This window comes from Pristis pectinata, chromosome 6 (genome assembly GCF_009764475.1).
Source record: "Pristis pectinata isolate sPriPec2 chromosome 6, sPriPec2.1.pri, whole genome shotgun sequence".
In the NCBI taxonomy this organism is placed as follows: Eukaryota; Metazoa; Chordata; class Chondrichthyes; order Rhinopristiformes; family Pristidae; genus Pristis; species Pristis pectinata.
Window position 1 is genome coordinate 48685105 of NC_067410.1, and position 18653 is coordinate 48703757.

General features: G+C 42.2%; 1 protein-coding gene across 1 annotated transcript in view; it reads left to right on the top strand.

The window, feature by feature from the left end:
* Window positions 1-18653, top strand: part of dnah1 (dynein, axonemal, heavy chain 1) — a gene marked incomplete at its 5' end in the record, with an annotated part of 293077 nt that overhangs the window by 208724 nt on the left and 65700 nt on the right. Inside the window, 4 exon segments of the mRNA XM_052017691.1 lie at window positions 2005-2172; window positions 5400-5591; window positions 7660-7791; window positions 16769-16894. Coding sequence (XP_051873651.1) covers window positions 2005-2172; window positions 5400-5591; window positions 7660-7791; window positions 16769-16894 — 618 coding nt within the window.

Genomic DNA, 18653 nt, shown 5'->3' on the forward strand with positions numbered 1-18653 from the left:
GCCATACCCCTTCTTTACCACCCTATCAACCTGAGCAGGCACTTTCAGGAGCTATGGACTTGGACCACCAGATCCTTCTGTACGTCAACACTGTTAAGGGTCTTGCCGTTAACAGTGTACTATCCCTTTACATTTGATCTCCCAAAGTGCAAAACCTCAGATTTGGCCAGATTAAACTCCATCTGCCTTTTCTCTGCCCATATCTGCAACTGATCTATATCCTGCTGTATCATTTGGCAATCTCCTGCACTATCCACAACAATCTTTGTATTGTCTGCGAACTTATTAACCCACCCATCTACATTTTCATCCAGGTCTATATATACACAGTATATCACAAACAGCAGAGATCCCAGTATGGATCCTTGCGGAACACCACTTGTCATGAACCTTCAGCCAGAATAAGTCCCATCGACCACTACCCTCTATCTTCTATGGGCAAGCCAGTTCAGAATTCAAATGGCCGTCACCATGGATCCCATGCATCTTAATCTACTGGATGAGCCTAACATGAGGAACCTTGTCAAAAGCCTTACTAAAATCCATGTAGATAAATCCACAGCTCTACCTTCATCAATCACCTTCGTCATCTCCTTCAAAAACTCAATCAAGTTAGTAAGACAGGACTTGCCCTGCACAAAGCCATGTCCCTAATTAGGCCATGGTTTTCTAAATGCTCATAAATCCTATCCCTAAGAATCCTATCCAATAGCTTCCCTACTGCTGATGTAAGACTCACTGGTCTATAGTTTCCAGGATTATCCCTATTCCTTTCTTGAATAACAGAACAACATTAGCTACTCACCAGTCCCCTGGGACCTCGCCTGTGGCTAGAGAGGACGCTAAGATCTTGGTTGAGGCCCCAGCAATCTCATCTCTTGCCTCTCTCAATAACCTGGGGTATATCCCATCAGGCCCTGGGGATATCCATGTTAATGTTCTTTAAGAAACCCAACACAACCTCTTTCTTTATCTCAAAATGCCTTGGCATATTAGCATGCTCTACACTGATCTCATTATTCTCATGTCCTCTCCTTGGTAAATACCAACGCAAAGTACTCATTTAGGACTTTGCCAACATCCTCCCCCTCCAAGCACATGTTCCCTCCTTTATCTTTGAGTGGTCCTACCTCTTCCCTAGTTATCTTCTTGCTCTTAGTGTATGTATAGAATGCCTTAGGATTCTCTTTAATCCCACTTGCCAAGGTCTTTTCATGGCCCCTCCTGGCTCTCCTAATTCCCCTCTTGAGTTCTTTTCTAGCTTCTTTATAATCCTCAAGGGTTCCATTTTATTTTAGCTTCCTAAAACTTACCTACGCTTCCTTTTTTTTGTTGACTAAGTTCACCACCTCTCTTGTCATCCTTGACCTTCCTTCTTACTGGAACATTCCTGTCCTCTACTCTGTGCAGTTAGTCTTTAAACACCCTCCACATGTCAGATGTGGACTTGCCTAAAAATAGCTATTCCCAATTAACTCTCCCTAGTTCCTGCCTAATACTCTCATAATTTTCCATGCTCTAACTTGATACTCTCCCACAAGGTCCATCCTTATCCTTATCTATAGCTCTCTTAAAACTTAAGGAGTTATGGTCACTATTCCCTAAATGTTCTCCCACTGAAAGCTTAGTCACCTGGCCAGGCTCATTTCCCAACACCAAGTCCAGTATGGCCGCTCCTCTCATTGGACTATCTACATACTGATTTAAGAAACCCTCCTGGATATACCTAACAAATTCTGCCCCATCTGAACCTCTTGCACTAAGGAGGTCCCAGTCTATATTGGGGAAGTTGAAGTCACCCATGACAACAACCCTGTTGGTTTGACACCTTTCCCTAATATGCCTGTATAATCTGTTCCTCAATGTCCTGGTGGCTACTGGGGGGGTCTGTAGTATAATCCCATCAGTTTCTGCAACATTTTCATGAAGTTCTGCCATTAAAAAATGCAAGACCGCAGCAACTTCCATCCCACTAACCTCTTACACTTCTTCCCACTTTTCCAGGACAATATTCCCGATTCTATAATCAAAGCAATCCAACCATACATTGACAGTGAGGACTTCATGCCTGCTTCTATTGCTAAGATTTCAAAAGCATGTACTTCAATTTGCCAGTGGGTTCGAGCCATGTACAAATATCATTTCATCGCCAAAGCTGTGGAGCCTAAAAGGGTATGTACCATCTCTTGTTACCATTCAACTTTCTTTCAAAGATATTTCAGACAAGCTTGATTAGAAAGTAATAGAAGATTATTGTTTCTTTCTTTTTTCTTCTCCTTTTCTCCCTCTACTTTCCTCTTCACTTGAAGGCAGTATTCACTTAATGAGGTGGAAGTTTCGTAAGGATTTGTTGCTTAATTGCACTTTATCCAAAAGTATACAAGTAGATAGTAAGATTTTAGTTTATTTGATAGTTTTCTTGTGTTGTCCAGTTCTTTCACATTCATTGCTTCTAAATAGTAATCAACAGGGAAAATCTAGCCTAATCTAGAGTGACTAAGTATGGTTGCAGCACTCCAAGTTCTGCTCCAGATGAAACCAGGTAACAGGAAATGTACTGAATCCTGTACTTCAGTGATCTATACGGTGCAGTAACACAGTGAGCAGTGCATTCGCTAACTGAGCTAATATATAACTACGAATAACATCATGTTCACATTTTTTTCCTCAGTGCACTGCCGATCATGGAGACCATTACAGCAGTACTCAGGGCGGATATCCTGCAGGGTTCGGATAATGAGTTTACAGTATATATAAGGAATAAGAAAGAGACAATCACTTTGATGGGTTTATAAGAATGACCACCCAATAGTCAGCAAGAATTAGAACAGATATGTAGGCAGATCACAAAAGGGTGTAAGAGCAATAGGGTTGAGGTGGTGGGAGATTTTAACTTTCCAAATGTTGACCGCGATTGTAAAGGGCTTAGATGGAGTGGAATTCGTAAAAAGCATCCAAGCAGTATATAGAGAGTCCTGTTGGGGAGAGGACTGTACTAGACCTTAGGGAATGAGGATGTAATAGGAGTGACTGTGCAGGAACCCTTTGGGGAAAGTGACCAATTCATTGCCAAGGCTGTGTTAATCTTCAACGTAGTCATGGAAAAAGATAAAGTTGATTCTAAAGTTAGGGTCATAAACCAAGGAAGGTGGATTTCAATAGTGTAATATGGGACCTGGCAGAAGTAGATTGGGAGCAGCTGCTAGAGGAGAGACGAACATCCAATAAGTAGAAGGCAATTAAAGCAAAATAGTAAGAGCTTAGAGTCAGTATGTCCTCATAAGGGTAGGAAGCAAAGATAGTAAGATTACAGAAACTTGATTAACAAAGATAATTGAAGGTTTGATCAGGGAAAGAAGGAAATGTATGTCAGGTATGAGAAATTGGTATAAATGATTCCTTTGAGGTTTATAGGAGATGTGGGAGAGAAGAAGGAAATTAGGAGGGCAAAAAGGGGTCATGAAATGACCTTTTATAAGTATATTAAAAGCAAGGGGGTAACTAAGGAAAGAATAGGTTCCCTTAGGGACCAAAACAATGTGTAGAGCCAGGAGACATGAGCAAGGTCCAAAATGGATACTTCTCATCAGTAGTCACCAGGGAGAAGGACGTGAAAGCTGGAAAGTTAAGGGAGGGCAATGCTGGATCATGTTTATATCAGGAAGGAGCACGTTTTTGAAATATTGGAGCACAAAAGGGTAGATAAATCTACGGGGCCTGATGGGATCTATTCCAGGATGCTAAAAGAAGCCTAGGAGGAGATTGCTGGGGTGGGGATCTAATGGTACCAGAAGACTGGAGGGTGAATTTTTGTCCCTTTGTTCAAAGAGGGAAGTAGGGATAAGCCTGGAAACTATAGGCTGGTAAGCCTTACATCAGTGGTGGGGAAGATGTGGGAGAAGATTCTGGGGAACAGGATTTAAGTTCACTTGGAAAGACAGGGACTGATTAGGAAGAATCAGCATGGTTTTGTGCTGGGGAGATCATGTCTTACAAATCTGACTGAGTTTTTTGAGGAGGTAACTAAGAAAATTGATGAAAACAGGATGATAGACATTATTTACATGGACTTCAGTAAGGCTTTTGACAACGTCCTGCGTGATAGGCTGTCCAGAAGGGATCTGAGGTGTGTTGGCAAACTGGATCCAAAACTGGCTTTGTGATAGTAGGCTAAGCGTAGTGGTGGATGGGTGTTTTGTCTGACTGGAAGTCTGTAACAAGTGGTGTACCACAAGGATCAGTGCTGAGACCTGTGTTATTTGTAATATATATAAATAAATGAGAATGTAGGTGGTCTGATTAGTAAGCTTGCAGAGGAAATGAAAGTTTGTGGAGTTGTAGATAGTGGAGTAGGCAGCATGACATAGATCAGCTGGCGAGTTGGACGGAGTCATGGCAAGATGGAATTTAATCCAGATGAGTGTGACCAATGCACTTTGGGAAGTCAAATTCTGGTAGGACATATAGAGTAAACTGCAGGGATCTCAGGAGCACTGATGTACAGAGAGACCTTTGGATGCAAGTCCATAGCTTGCTGAAAGTGGAAACGCAGGTAGATAGGAGAGTGAAGAAGGCATTTGGTATGCTTAAGAGTTGGGACATCATGTTGCAGTTCTACAAAACATTGGTTAGACTGCACTTGGAGTATTGGGTACAGTTCTGGTTGCCACACTACAGGGCATATGATAGCAATGAAGTGCAGAATAGATTCACCAGGCTATTGCCTGGAATGGAAGGTAGCAGTTGTAAGGAGAGACTGGGTAGGCTGAGTTTATTCTCACTGGAATATAGGAGACTGAAGGGTGACCTGATGAAGATTTATAAAATTATGAAGGGCATCAATAGGATAGATTGAGTTTTTTTCCCAGGGCAGTAGAAATAAGAACTAGAGGGTATAGGTTTAAGGTGAGAGTAAATAAATTTAAAGGAGATCTGAGGGGTGTTTTTCACACAGAGTGTAGTGGTTATTTGGAACAAGCTGCCAGAGGAAGTGGAAGAGGCAGATACAATTTTAATGTTTAAAAGATATTTGGACAGGTACATGGATAGGAAAGGCATAAAGGGATACAGACCTTATGTCGGCAAATGGGATTAGCATAGATAGACATCACAGTTGGCATGGATGAGGTGGGCCAAAAGGGTCTTTTTCTCTGCTGTGTTTTTCTATGATTCTATGAAGAACCTTTACAATAAAGGCAGAGATTTCTGTTTTAAACAATTTTTGCACCAAAAAGCTAAGGGAAAGTCATTTTTTGTAGGAATAATGATGATTTTTTAAAAATCATTTTCTATATAATATGAGATTATACACATTGTACCTTTTACTAAATATGGAATTCTAAAGCATGTTTTGCCAGTAACAGTTTTAGAATCAATTGATTTACCTTTTATTAATACAGCAAGCCCTCCATGAAGCTCAGGAAGATCTGGCTGTGACTCAAAAGATCCTAGAAGAAGCAAAGAGCCGTCTGGAAGAAGTGGAACTTGGGATAGCTGCTCTTGAATCTAAGTACAAGGACTGTGTAGCAAAGAAGGATGAGCTGGAAAATAAATGTGAGCAGTGTGAGCAGAGGCTAATCAGAGCTGACAAGGTAAAATCACAATGTTCTACATTTGTGTGAGGCAGTCTACCCTAAACCAGTTTTCAACTGTTTGAAATGTAAAATAATCATCTGTGTATCATGTAAGTGTTGCAATATATTGTAGTGCTGAGCAATTCAGTTGTATGCAATCTATCAAACTCTGATTCCCACTCCATGCCATTACCTCAATAATCCCAACGATCTTTCTTTGGTCCCCTCATCAGCATGTTTTTCCTTGATGACAGTTTGTCTAAAGATATAGCAAAGCTTCCTTGTATAAGATCAAACTCTCTCTCTCCCCTCTCTCTCTCTCTCTCCTTCCCTCTCTCTCTCCTTCCCTCTCTCTCTCCTTTCTCTCCTTCTCTCTCTCCTCTCTCTCACTCTCTCTCTCTCTCTCATTTTCTCTCACATACACTACTGTTTTATGCTCAATTGCTTGTCCAACATTGAATTTTGGATAATATGATTCCCAAAATGACCGTCAAATCCTCTGCTTGCTCTGATTCAATTCCTCTTGCAGGTCAGTTGAACCAATCTACTCAGAATCTTATATCCCGAGTTGAGTTTCCTACATTATATCCTCTTCATCACACCCATCCCCTTCTCCATAACTAACCTCCTCTGCTTCAGTCTCAGCCCTACTTCACCAGTGAAACTTCCATCCATCAAAAGCATCAAAGGAATTCCAGTCCTCTTTTGCTTGCTTTAAGTTTAATATTATAGACTTATCAAGCAAAATATCAACACTTGTCTCTAAATGCAGAAATTCATGTTGTATATTTATTGAATCATTTCTGCAGAATTCTTAAGAATGAATATGAAGTTTCTGTTTTCCCATAATTATTTTAATTTCAGTTTTCTGTACCAATGGATATATATTGCAGAGCAGATGCTTCCATTAAGTGATAGGAAGTATCCTTTCAATGACAATATGAGGAAATCCTAACGTTTTTGCCAGAGAAGTTATTGAAAAATTGATTTTAAAAAATGTTATGGTGTTAATATATTTCACTTGACATTGAACAACAAGTATAAACCCTGACGTATTTGCAGTTGTAACAGGGTTCATGAATGTGTACCTGAAATTAATAGGGGATTAAAATGCATGGGAATATGATTGCCATGGGTATGCTTTACCTAATTATGTCCACTGTCAAACATAGGCACGTTTGTAGATTGAAGAAAAGATGGATATATTGCACCAATACCCTTGGGGATCTGTCCAAAGCTCTCTTGCCCATGTTCTAACTCTCACAAAGTTCCATTTCCCCACCACCCTTGCTGACCTATGTTAGGTCTGTCATGTCAACTCACTCCAAAAAGATTATTCTTGTTTTCAAATCCTTCTATACTGTCAGACCCAAATGTCCGCAACTTTGAGCAGCTCTGCAACCCCCAAACTGTGCACTTCTCCCATTTTGATGTCTTGTGCATCCCAGATTTTCATTGTCCCAGGATTGGCAGCTCTGCTTTGAGCTGCCTAGACACTTAGCTTGGGAATTTCTTTCCTAAAATGCTCCACCTCTCTGATTCTCTCTTCTCTGAGATGATCCTTAAAACTGATCTGATGTAGCTTATGGTTACCTATAATATAATTTGGTATCAAATTTTGTTTGATGATAGCCCTCTGTAGCACATTTGGATACTTTACTATGTCAAAGACGTGAGATTATTTTGATAAAGATGTGAGATTTTGTTAGATCTTGTCATAAACATTAACTTGCTCGTAAGAGTATTACAATCAAACACCCAGACTGGCTGGCAATGCAATACATCTAGTGTGTCAAGACGCCAGAGTGGAAAGGCACAAGGTGTGCAGCTGGTCTCTATCATACCCTCCTTAGAGCAGAGCAGAGGACAAATTTGGTAATGTAGAGAGTGACAATTAAGAATGTCATCTAAACAGACATACAAGACTTCAAATAGCTATCTGCAGATCTGCTGTCGGTCATTATTTTTATGACCTTCTTGGCAATAATGAAAAATAACTTTAAATAACTCAGTACTTTTTTTTCTAATATCTACTCGATTTACAAAGACAACTAGGGGAAATTGTGTACCTTTTGTTTACTCATAGCTATTAAATGGACTGTCAGATGAGAAAATTCGGTGGCAAGAGACTGTCCAGAATCTGGACCAAATGATCAATAACATAGCAGGGGATGTGCTACTAGCAGGAGGGTACGTGGCTTATCTGGGACCTTTCACGGTGAGTATAAACCACTTCAGTTCACTTCAGGCTGAACATGCCTTTCACTCCAGTGTGTGGCAAAGATCCCCTTGAGTTATTTCAACCCAGCATATTGCATCAGGCACTTCCTTTCAACACTGTAACTTCTATGGCCTAGAAATTGGAGCAGGCGGCCCCCATTTTTTCTGGGTAAGTCATGCATAAAATCCGCTTTACACATCGTAACACACCGGCAATTTCCTGTTAAATTCCTGCCCACCACAAACCAGGACAGGGCACTTCCAAGTGCTATTCACCCCAGCACATTTTTCCTGGCTTCATATATGCACCGGATTTAACAATAATGTTATTAAATAGCTGTACATTTTTTCTTCTATCTATTCATCTTACAAAGACAATTAGAGGAAATTAGATGTTTTAAGTTATAGGTTTCACTGTATTTTTGTCTTTAGTCACTTCATATTGGAGAAGGAGGGTAAAATGTCTGTCTTTGGTGAACTCACAGTTCAGCCAGGAATACATCAGACTACTTTGTTGCTTTGTTTGTGACTTAAAAGGATACCCTGATATTGAGATATCTGAAAGGGCAACTTCAGCACTCACTGCAGGCTGATCAAACACCTTCTAAAGTGTTCGGAGTGTGCCACACTGACAGTGACTGGTTTTGCAGCTAGTTTGCTTCTGAGGAACTCATTCCATGTGTTTAGTAGTAACACTTCCATATTCCTCTCCCTCAGAGGTGCTCATGACCACAAGTATGAAGCTAACACAAGCAGGGAAAAAAACTGTAAGATAGGAATCAACTTAGTTTTGAGGATTATATTCAATGACTGCTGGAACAATATGGTAGCAATGATATATCTCACAACCATTGCGTTCACAGCAATGAAGCTACAGCCATCACCCCAATCAAGATTAGCCTCAAGCATGTTCATATGATACACATACACTGGCAACTTTCCAAGGTGAAATGTTGCAAGATGTACAATGACGCCAGCATATGCCACACCAGTGTGACTTATCCCTCTGCAATTAAATATTTTATTTGCATGAAATGAGAAAGCATTTCAACAATGCAGTTGTGTTCACAGAAGTTTGCACTAGTGGAAAATGACATTACATATAAATAGAAAGGAAATATTTTCTTCAACTTACCCTTAGAGCCTCCAACATTTTCAAGCTTATAATTGGGTTTAGAAGTTTAGCACAGTGTTGCAATGTCCCAGTGTGGCTACTGTCTGGTTGTTGAAAGATGGCTCACTTTCACTTAAAGTCCACGTGGATGTTTTAACTCAGAAGAAGCTTTAGCCCTAAGTGAAGGAGTAGTCTGGAATTCTGGGCTGTGGGACATGGATGAGCCAACTGCCTGAGAGACAGTCTGGCCTCATAAGGGGAGCATCAGTGTGCCAAAGTAGTCAGATGTCACCCAGAGTGTTACACCATTCTTTGAACCTCCAGAACCTGAGCTGATCCAGCTGACGGTCTCCAAGACACACGTCCTTTCCTTGCTGTCTTCGTTCTGCTCCCAGTGAAGAGGTTGTACGAGTTGGGTTCGGGGGTTTCTGCAAATGAGAAATGAATGCCATACCTGTTTTCCTGTAGGTGAACTATCTGCTTACTCATGGCATCTTTCAGCTCATTCAGAGAGCAATCTACTAATGTGGAGCATCTTTCTGTTCATGGAGAGGCACAGTATACCATAGCTCCTGGAAAAGTGCATACATTTAGATGGATCCCACTGTCTAGTGAAAGCAGGAATCTGCTCACAAATGACACCCCACTGCTCAGTAAAGGGCAGCAAATCGCTCTGAAGTAGCGCCTCTTTGCTCTACAAGGATATCCACCTACATCCTGGTGGCACATCTTTGTTCCCTTGGAGCTTGAAGTTGCACCTGTGAGGCAGAATCCAGGCATCAATCAGAATCAGAGTGAGACTATGGAGAGGGGGTAAAATTGCAATGCTTCATTCTGTGCCTCTATAACAACTGCATAACTTTCTCCAGAGGGGATTGATAGCAAGTCCTGCCAAGGAAATGCTAATAGGCTCCAGGGAGAAGGCCATGACGTTTTAGCTTTGCTCAGTCCCTGGGTGAGCATTGGATAGAACTCTTTAGCCCCTTTGTGGTTCCTGGTGACCACATCTGCAGCAAGTGTTAGTTGCTCGAGGAACTCAGGCTCAGAGTTGATAACCTGGAATCTGAGCTTCAAACACTGCGACGCATCAGGGAGGGGGAAAATTACCTGGATGCTGTGTTTCAGGAGGCAGTCACACCCATTAGATTAACTATTTCAAATTTGGTCTGTTGTCAGGGACAAGAGGATGTGACTGTGAGTGAGGCAGGTAGGGGGATCCAAGAGGTAGTGCTGGAGGAGCCTCAGCCCTTGAGCTTGACCAGCAGGTCTGAGATTCTTGCTCCCTGTGCGGATGAGAGTAAGGGCTGTAGGAAGGATGAACAACCTAACTATGGCATTATGGTTCAGGGAGCCATTCAAGAGGGTGCAGAGAAAAGAAATGTAGTTGCGATTGGGAATAGTATAGTCAGGGAATAGACACAATTCTCTATCGCAAGGATTGAGAAACCCAAAGGTTGTGTTGCCTGCCTGGTGCCCGGGTTCGGGACATCTCATCTGGCCTGCAGAGGAATTTGGAGTGGGAGGAAAAAGATCCAGTTGTCATAGTCCACGTGGGTACCAATGACATGGGTAAAACAAGGAAAGAGGTTCTGCTGAGGGAATTTGAGCAGCTAGGGACTAAATTAAAAAGCAGAATCAAGAAGCTAATAATCTCTGGATTGCTACCTGAGCCATGTACAAATTGGCACAGGGTCAATAAGATCAGAGAATGAAATGCCTGGCTCAAAGATTGGTGTGGGAGAAGTGGGTTTGAATTTGTGGAACATTGGCACCAGTACTGGGGAAGGAGGGAGCTGTTTGGATGGGACAGGCTCCACCTGAACCGTGCTGGAACCAGGATCTTGGCGAATCGCATAAAATGGGCTGTAGATATGGCTTTAAACTAAATCGTAGGGAGATGGGCTCAACAGAATGGAAGAGTGTGGATAAAGTAAAAGGGAAGGAGAGTGCAGGAGAGGTTACTGAAGTCTCCAGAATAAAGAATAAGATAAAAATTTTAGAAAGGGATGAGAATTTTAACTTCAGGCAACATGGAGACAAATTTGAGAAGAAGGGTGGTGAATACAGGACTGTAGGTTTGAATGCACGCAGTATACAAAATAAGCTAGGTGAGCTCATAGCGCAGTTAGAAGTTGGCAGATATGATGTTGTGGGCATCACAGAGTCATGGTTGAAAGATCACAGCTGGGAGCTAAACATCCAAGGATACACATCCTATTGAAATGACAGGTAGGTGGGCAGAGGGGATGGGATGGCTCTGCTGGTAAAAATTGAAATCAAATGCTTAGAAAGAAGTGATGTAGGATCAGAACATGTAGAGTCCTTGTGGGTAGAGTTAAGAAACTGCAAAGGTTAAAAAGGACCCTGATGGAAATTATATACAGTCATCCAAATTAGAGCCAGGATGTGGGGGACAAATTACAACAGAAGATAGAAAAGGCATGTAAAAAGGGCAATGTTATGGTGGTCATGGGGGATTTCAATATGCAGGTAGATTGGGAAAATCAGGTTGGTACTGGATCCCAAGAGAAGGAATTTGTAGAATGCCTACGAGATGGCTTTTTAGAGCAGCTTGTGGTCAAGCCCACTAGGGAAAGGCAATTCTGGATTTGGTGTTGTGCAATGAACCAGACTTGATTAGGGAGCTTAAGGTAAAGGAACCTTTAGGAGGCAGTGATCATAATATGATAGAATTCTCCCTGCAGTTTGAGTGGGAGAAACTGAAATCGGATGTACCAGTATTACAGTTGAGTAAAGGTAACTACGGAGGAGCTGGCCAAAGTTGATTGGAAGGGGACCCTAGCAGGGATGATGGTAGAGCAGCAATGGCAGGAGTTTCTAGGAGTAATTCAGAAGAAGCAGGATCAGTTCATCCCAAAGAAGAAGAAGCATTCTAAAGGGAGGATGAGGCAACCGTGGCTGACAAGGGAAGTCAACGACGGTATAAAAGCAGAGAGGGCATATAGTACTGCAAAAATTAGTGGGAAGCTAGAGGAATGGGAAGCTTTTAAAAACCAACAGAAGGCAACTAAAAAAGCAATAAGGGGAGAAAAGATGAAATATGAAGGTAAGCTAGCTAATAATATGTGTTTTTTCAGATATATAAAAGAGTAAAAGAGAGACAAGAGTGGACATCGGACCACTGGAAAATGACACTGGAGAGGTAGTAATGGGGAACAAAGAAATGGCAGATGAACTGAATAAGTATTGTGCATCAGTCTTCACTGTGGAAGACACCAGCATCATGCCAGAAATCTGAGAGAACCAAGGGGGCAAAAGTGAGTGTAGTCGCTATTACTAAGGAGAAGGTGCTTGGGAAACTGAAAGGTCTGAAGACCAGGTGGACTATGCCCCAGGGTTTTGAAAGATGTAACTAAAGAGATTGTGAAAGCATTAGTAGTAATCCTTCAAGAATCATTGAGTCAGGAATGGTTCCAGTGGACTGGAAAATCGCAAATGTCACTCCACTCTTTAAGAAGGGAGGGAGGCAAAAGACAGGAAATTATAGGCCAGTTAGCCTGACTTCAGTGGTTGATAAGATGTTAGAGTCCATTAGTAAGGATGAGGTTTCAGGGTACTTGGAACCTCATGATAAAATAGGCCGAAGTCAGCATGGTTTCCTTAAGGGGAGATCTTGCCTGACAAATCTGTTGGAATTCTTTGAGGAAGTAACAGGCAGGATAGACAAAGGAGAGTCAGTGGATGTTGTTTACTTGGATTTTCAGAAGACCTTTGACAAGGTGCCACACATGATGCTGCTAAACAAGATAGGAGCCCATGGTATTACAGGAAAGGTACTAGCATGGATAGAAACTTGGCTGACTGGCAGAAGGCAAAGAGTGGGAATAAAGAGGCCTTTTCTGGTTGGCTGCCGGTGGCTAGTGGTGTTCCGCAGGGGTCATTGTTGGGTCCGCTACTTATCACGTTATGTGTTAATGATCTGGATGATAGAATTGAGGGCTTTGTGGCCAAGTTTGCGGATGATACAAAGATAGGTGGAGGGGCAGGTAGTGTTGAGGAAGTAGGGAGTCTGCAGAAGGACTTGGACAGGTTGGGAGAATGAGCAAAGAAGGGGCAGATGGAGTACAGTGGAGGGAAGTGTACGGTCATGCACTTTGGTAGAAGGAATCAAGGCATAGACTATTTTCTAAACAAGGAGCAAATTCAGAAATTGGAGTTGCAAAGGGACTTGGGAGTCCTAGTGCAGGATTCCCTAAAGGTTAACTTGCAGGTTGAATCAGTAGTAAGAAAGGCAAATGCAATGTTAGCATTCATTTAAAGAGGACTAGAACATAAAAGCAAGGATGTAATGCTGAGGCTTTGTAAGGCATTTATCAGACCACATTTGGAGTATTGTGAGTAGTTTTGGGCCCCATATCTAAGGAAGGATGTGCTGGCATTGGAGAGGGTCCAGAGGAGGTTTACAAGAATTATCCCAGGAATGAAAGGGTTAATGTTTCAGGAGCACTTGATGGTTCTGGGCCTGTACATGCTAGAGTTTAGAAGGATGAGGGGGATCTGATTGAAACCTACTGAATATTGAAAGGCCCGGATAGAGTGGACGAGGAGAGGATGTTTCCAGTAGTGGGAGAGTCTAGGACCAGAGGGCACAGCCTCGGAATAGAAGGACATCCCTGAGAACAGAGATGAGGAAGAATTTCTTTCACCAGAGACTGGTGAATCTGTGGAATTCATTGCCACAGATAGCTGTGTTGACTAAGTAATTGGGTATAGTTAAAGTGGAGGTTGATAGGTTCTTGATTTGTAAGAGCATCAAAGGTCACGGGGAGAAGGCAGGAGAATAGGGTTGAGAGGGAAAATTAAATCCGCCATGATCGAATGGCGGAGTAGACTCGAAGGGCCAAATGGCCTAATTCTGCTCCTATGTCTTATGGGCTTATGGTCTCTGAAATTCATGCCATCTCCTGTATTCAGTGAAGCAGGCCTGACAGCACATTCAGTTTCTTATTGTGTATCATGAAAGCATCATTCTTGTGGCTATCTGGGCAGCATGGACCCCTCCCCACTTATCTCTGGTTATAGGAGCAGAATTAGGCCGTTTGGCCCCTTGAGTCTACTCCGCCACTCGATCATGGCAGATTTAATATTCCCTCTCAACCCTATTCTCCTGCCTTCTGCCCATTATCTCCAGATTCCCTTACCTCACAAGATCACAAGACAAGGGAGCAGAAGTAGGCCATTCGGCCCATCGAGTCTGCTCCAAGGAAAAGGGAAAAAAGAAAAAGAAATGAGAAAGGGGGGGGCCCAAAAAAAAACACTATTCTAACCCCAATTTCTGGCCTTATCCCCATATCCCTTGATACCCCGACTATTTAAATATCTATCTATCTCTTCCTTAAACACCTCCAATGATCTGGCCTCCACTGCTGTACCTGGCAAGGAATTCCACAAATTCACCACCCTCTGGCTAAAGAAATTTCTCCTCATCTCTGTTTTAAACCTGTACCCTCTAATTCTAAGATTGTGCCCTCTGGTCCTGGACTCACCCACCAAGGGAAACAGCCTAGCCACATCTACTCTGTCCAGTCCTTCCAACGTTTTAAATGTCTCTATGAGGTCCCCTCTCATTCTTCTGTACTCCAGTGAGTACAGTCCAAGAGCCGACAAACGCTCATCATACGCAAGCCCTTTCATTCCGGGAATCATCCTCGTAAATCTCCTCTGAACCCTCTCCAACATCAGCACATCCTTCCTAAGATATAGGGCCCAAAACTGTGCACAGTATTCCAAATGAGGCCTCACTAGTGCCCCGTAGAGCCTCACCAGCACTTCCTTACTTTTATACATTATACCTCTTGAAATGAATGCCAACATAGCATTCGCTTTCTTTACCATTGATCTGACCTGGTGGTTAACCTTTAAGGTATCCTGCACAAGTACCCCCAAGTCCCTTTGTACTTCTGTACTTTGAATTTTCTCTCCTTCTAGATAATAATCTACCCTTTTATTTCTGTTTCCAAAGTGTACAACTGCACATTTCTCAACATTGAATCTCATCTGCCATTTCCTTGCCCATTCTCCTAAACTATCTAGGTCTCTCTGCAACCTTCCTGTCTCCTCAATACTCCCTACTCCTCCACCTATTTTGGTGTCATCCGCAAACTTAGCCACAAAACCATTTACTCCATCATCCAAATCGTTAATGTGCAAGGTAGAAAGAAGCAGCCCCAACACCGACCCCTGCGGAACACCACTAGTAACCAGTAGCCAACCAGAACGAGATCCTTTTATTCCCACCCTTTGCTTCCTACCTGATGCTAGGCTGCAGCCCATTAGTGCCTACTGTACCTCCATGAGATGTACCCCTCTAACCTGATATTTTCATCTCTCCCACTGTTTATCTCTGAGGTGGTGCTGAGGGGTGACAGACTCTGTAATGTGTGATGTATATCATCAAAATCATCTTCCCCCAGCTGCTTCTTCCCTCCCTCCTGTGTCTCCTGCTATAACCTTCCTTTCCTGTGAACCCCTGCTTCTCCCTCCTGCATTATGCCTGTACTCCTACATCTCCTCCATCTTTTGCATGGAGGGGAAGGGTGGTGGCCTCTTGAGAGACTCAGTAAAGACAAAACAGAGGATTGTTGTAGGCTTGGTGGGAGATCACACAGATCGTAATGAGGGTGTGTATACTGATCCAGTCAAAGAGAATGTACTTATCAGTGTGAAGCTTTGTAAGTGAATATACCATTCCATTCATGGATGGTTAGCAGATGTTTGAATTGTTTGGAGCTCATTGGCCCCTCTGCCCATCATTCTGAGAATGGTCAGACACTGAACTCAGGAGAGCCAACACCCCACCTGTAGATGTGACCAACATCCTTTCCCTCACTACTTTTGCCTAAATGCAAAAAATGAAGGATATTGAGTGAACTTTTCGATCTCATCACCTTGAAGATTTGAGCATTTGAGCAGTATATAGGTGGTGGAGGGGATCTCCACCCCAATACCACCATATATGTGCTTAGCAGCTTACCCCTGGCCTCACTGTCTGCCACTAATAGCTCAATGTCTCACTGGGTGGTGGGGGATGCTCCACTGATGCCTCTCTGCCATTATCGTGTGTTGTTGCTGTGTGACTGATGGGGTGCATGTCTTTAAAGGCTGATGTCAATGCAGTAAGATCCCTTCTGAAACCATACAGGTCCATATTAATAGATGTTTCTGGGTGCAACAAACAATCTGCTGGAGAAACTCAGCAGGTCGAGCAGCATGTGTAAGGGGAAAGGAACTGTTGATGTTTCTGGTCAAAACCCTGCATCAGGATGAAATTTCTTTCCCCCCCACAGATGCTTCTCTACCCACTGAGTTCCTCCAGCAGACTGTTTCTTGCTCCATATTCCAGCATTTGCTGTCTCTTGTGCCTCAATTTCTGGGTACAAACCACACTAACAATTTTTGGAAGTTTTCTTTGTGATATTTTTGTGGGGGCCCTGATTGGTACATTAAGCACAGTGCCTATTTAACACACCAAATACTGACAAATCCAATTTCTAGGCATAGATCTTGTATCACTGAACCAACATATAGAATTATTTTGTCTTCCATCATGAACAGTCTATGCAACATTAGCTCTCAATTACACAATGTTCTTTTTAAAATTCATTTTCATAATGGTTGCAATAAAAGAAGAGTACAAATTTGGGTTGAAAAGAGTCTAGAATTTTTATCATGATATAGGAATTTTATCTCAATTTAGGAATAAGCAAGCTTGTTTAAATTGAGGTTCTAATAGATTGGAAACATAGACTTAAGAGTGCAGTATGGTAGCCCTCAGTGTAAGTAAGCCTTATCAGCTCGTCCAGGTTGACTTTACTATTACCATATTGGATTGATTCTTCAGGGAGAATATCGTGCAGCAATGAATGATGAATGGCTGAAAAAGCTTCTTGCACTTGGTGTTCCACACACAAAAGAATGCACTCTGACTTCAACGTTAGGGGATCCTGTGAACATAAGGACCTGGCAGGTAGGTTCTGTTCTCTATTTTAATTTAGCCATAGTCTCATTGGTTGGAAGTCAGAGAGCTAGTTTGTCAAACTTGGCATTTTACTAACTTGTTGATGCACCTCAGCAGCATGCGAATAAACTGCAGCAAGTAAATTTAGGAATAGGTTCCAATCTGCACACAGGAAACAGCAAGAGGATATAGTGCTCTCCAAATATGAGAAGTCAAAGGGTGCAAACACTCTAGCCTGTGATCAGATAGATTGGAGGGATGGGAATATGCTCACAAGGAATGAACTCTGAAGGGCAAACCTTTTAATTTTAGGTGGAAAATGCTTGGGGCCATTTGATGCTGGACAATAAAGTAACATGAGATTGATAAGCATAAACTGCCTTTTCAAAACTTTACAGCTGAAGCCAGTAGAAATTAAATTTAGTTGATTCTATTCTCTAGATTTCCCTGGATGTTGAAGTGTAGTGTTGATTATATCTATTATGGGAGAACAGCTCTTCCACCACTCAGGGGAGGTGTTTATGGAGGATTCTGGTGATGACATTCCCTGTGGCTGTACATTGGGGAGATCCCTCTGCCATTACTATAATCAGATTTGTCTCCTTTCTTGACAATGGTCCAGGATTACGGCATCCCCTGGCATGTCCTTCGCATTCCAAGTGTGGGAGATGATGTTCTGAATTTGTGACTGACTCTCTGTCTGCCAAGTTTCAACAAGGATACTATCTGCTCCCAAAATCTTGTTGTTTTTCGACATATAGTTTTGGCATATAGTCTTTTTGACATCTTGTCAATTTGGAGTGGTGGAGAAGCTGCATCAGATAGTTTGCTGAAGAGTGCAGTCTAGGGCACTTAGGTCAAGGACAGAGTCACAGTCAAGGATTTCTTTGCAGTGTTCCTTCTAGCAGATGCTCACTGCTTCTCTGTCCTTAAGTTTACCTGGGTTTTTGGCTCTCTGTATCGTGAATCTTTGGTTGTTTCAGCTGTAGATGAGCTTGACACTGTAGATTTTGTATTATGGCACTAATACAATGATATAGATTCATTGCACTCATTGCAAACGTTTTGATAGTTACAATGATTATAAAGTATCTTATGTCTACAGCATTTCTGCAGAACTATTTTAGATTTAGTGGCTGAATCTTAACTCCTAAAAGTGATGGGTTGATTGAAGTTACTTGAAAGACTAAACCACAAGATATCTGGATAGGGAATCAGAAGTGCCTTGAACTTGCCTATTTCTAGGTTTGGCATGAAGAGACGGTTAAGCACCTGATCCGTTCGCATTACAACTTAAATGCTGTAATGATCAACCTACCTTCATTTTAACAGCCATTCGTTTTTAAGTAAAGACATCAGGATTTCCCCAGCCTCAGGAAACCATGCAGCCTTAAGAAGGTGGGAAGGGCTAAGTCCTTAAGGTAAATGGGAAGCACAGGGTGGAGCTAGTAGAGCCATAGCTTGACCTCAGGTGCTTTCTGTGTAGAGTTTGCACATTCTCTGTGTGATCAGATAGGTTTCCTTCGGGGGCCTTCAATTTCCTCCCACATCCCAAAGACATGTGGGTTGGTAGGTTAAATGGCCACACCTATAGTGTATAGATGAGTGATAGAATCTGGGGAAGTTGAAGAGAATTTAGAAAAAAGGATTAATGTAGGATTAGTTTAAATGGGTGTTTGATGGTTGGCATAGACACAGCAGGCTGAATGCATGTTTCCGTGCTATATGTTTCCATGACTCTAAATTCCTTTAGAGCACAGCATGTGGG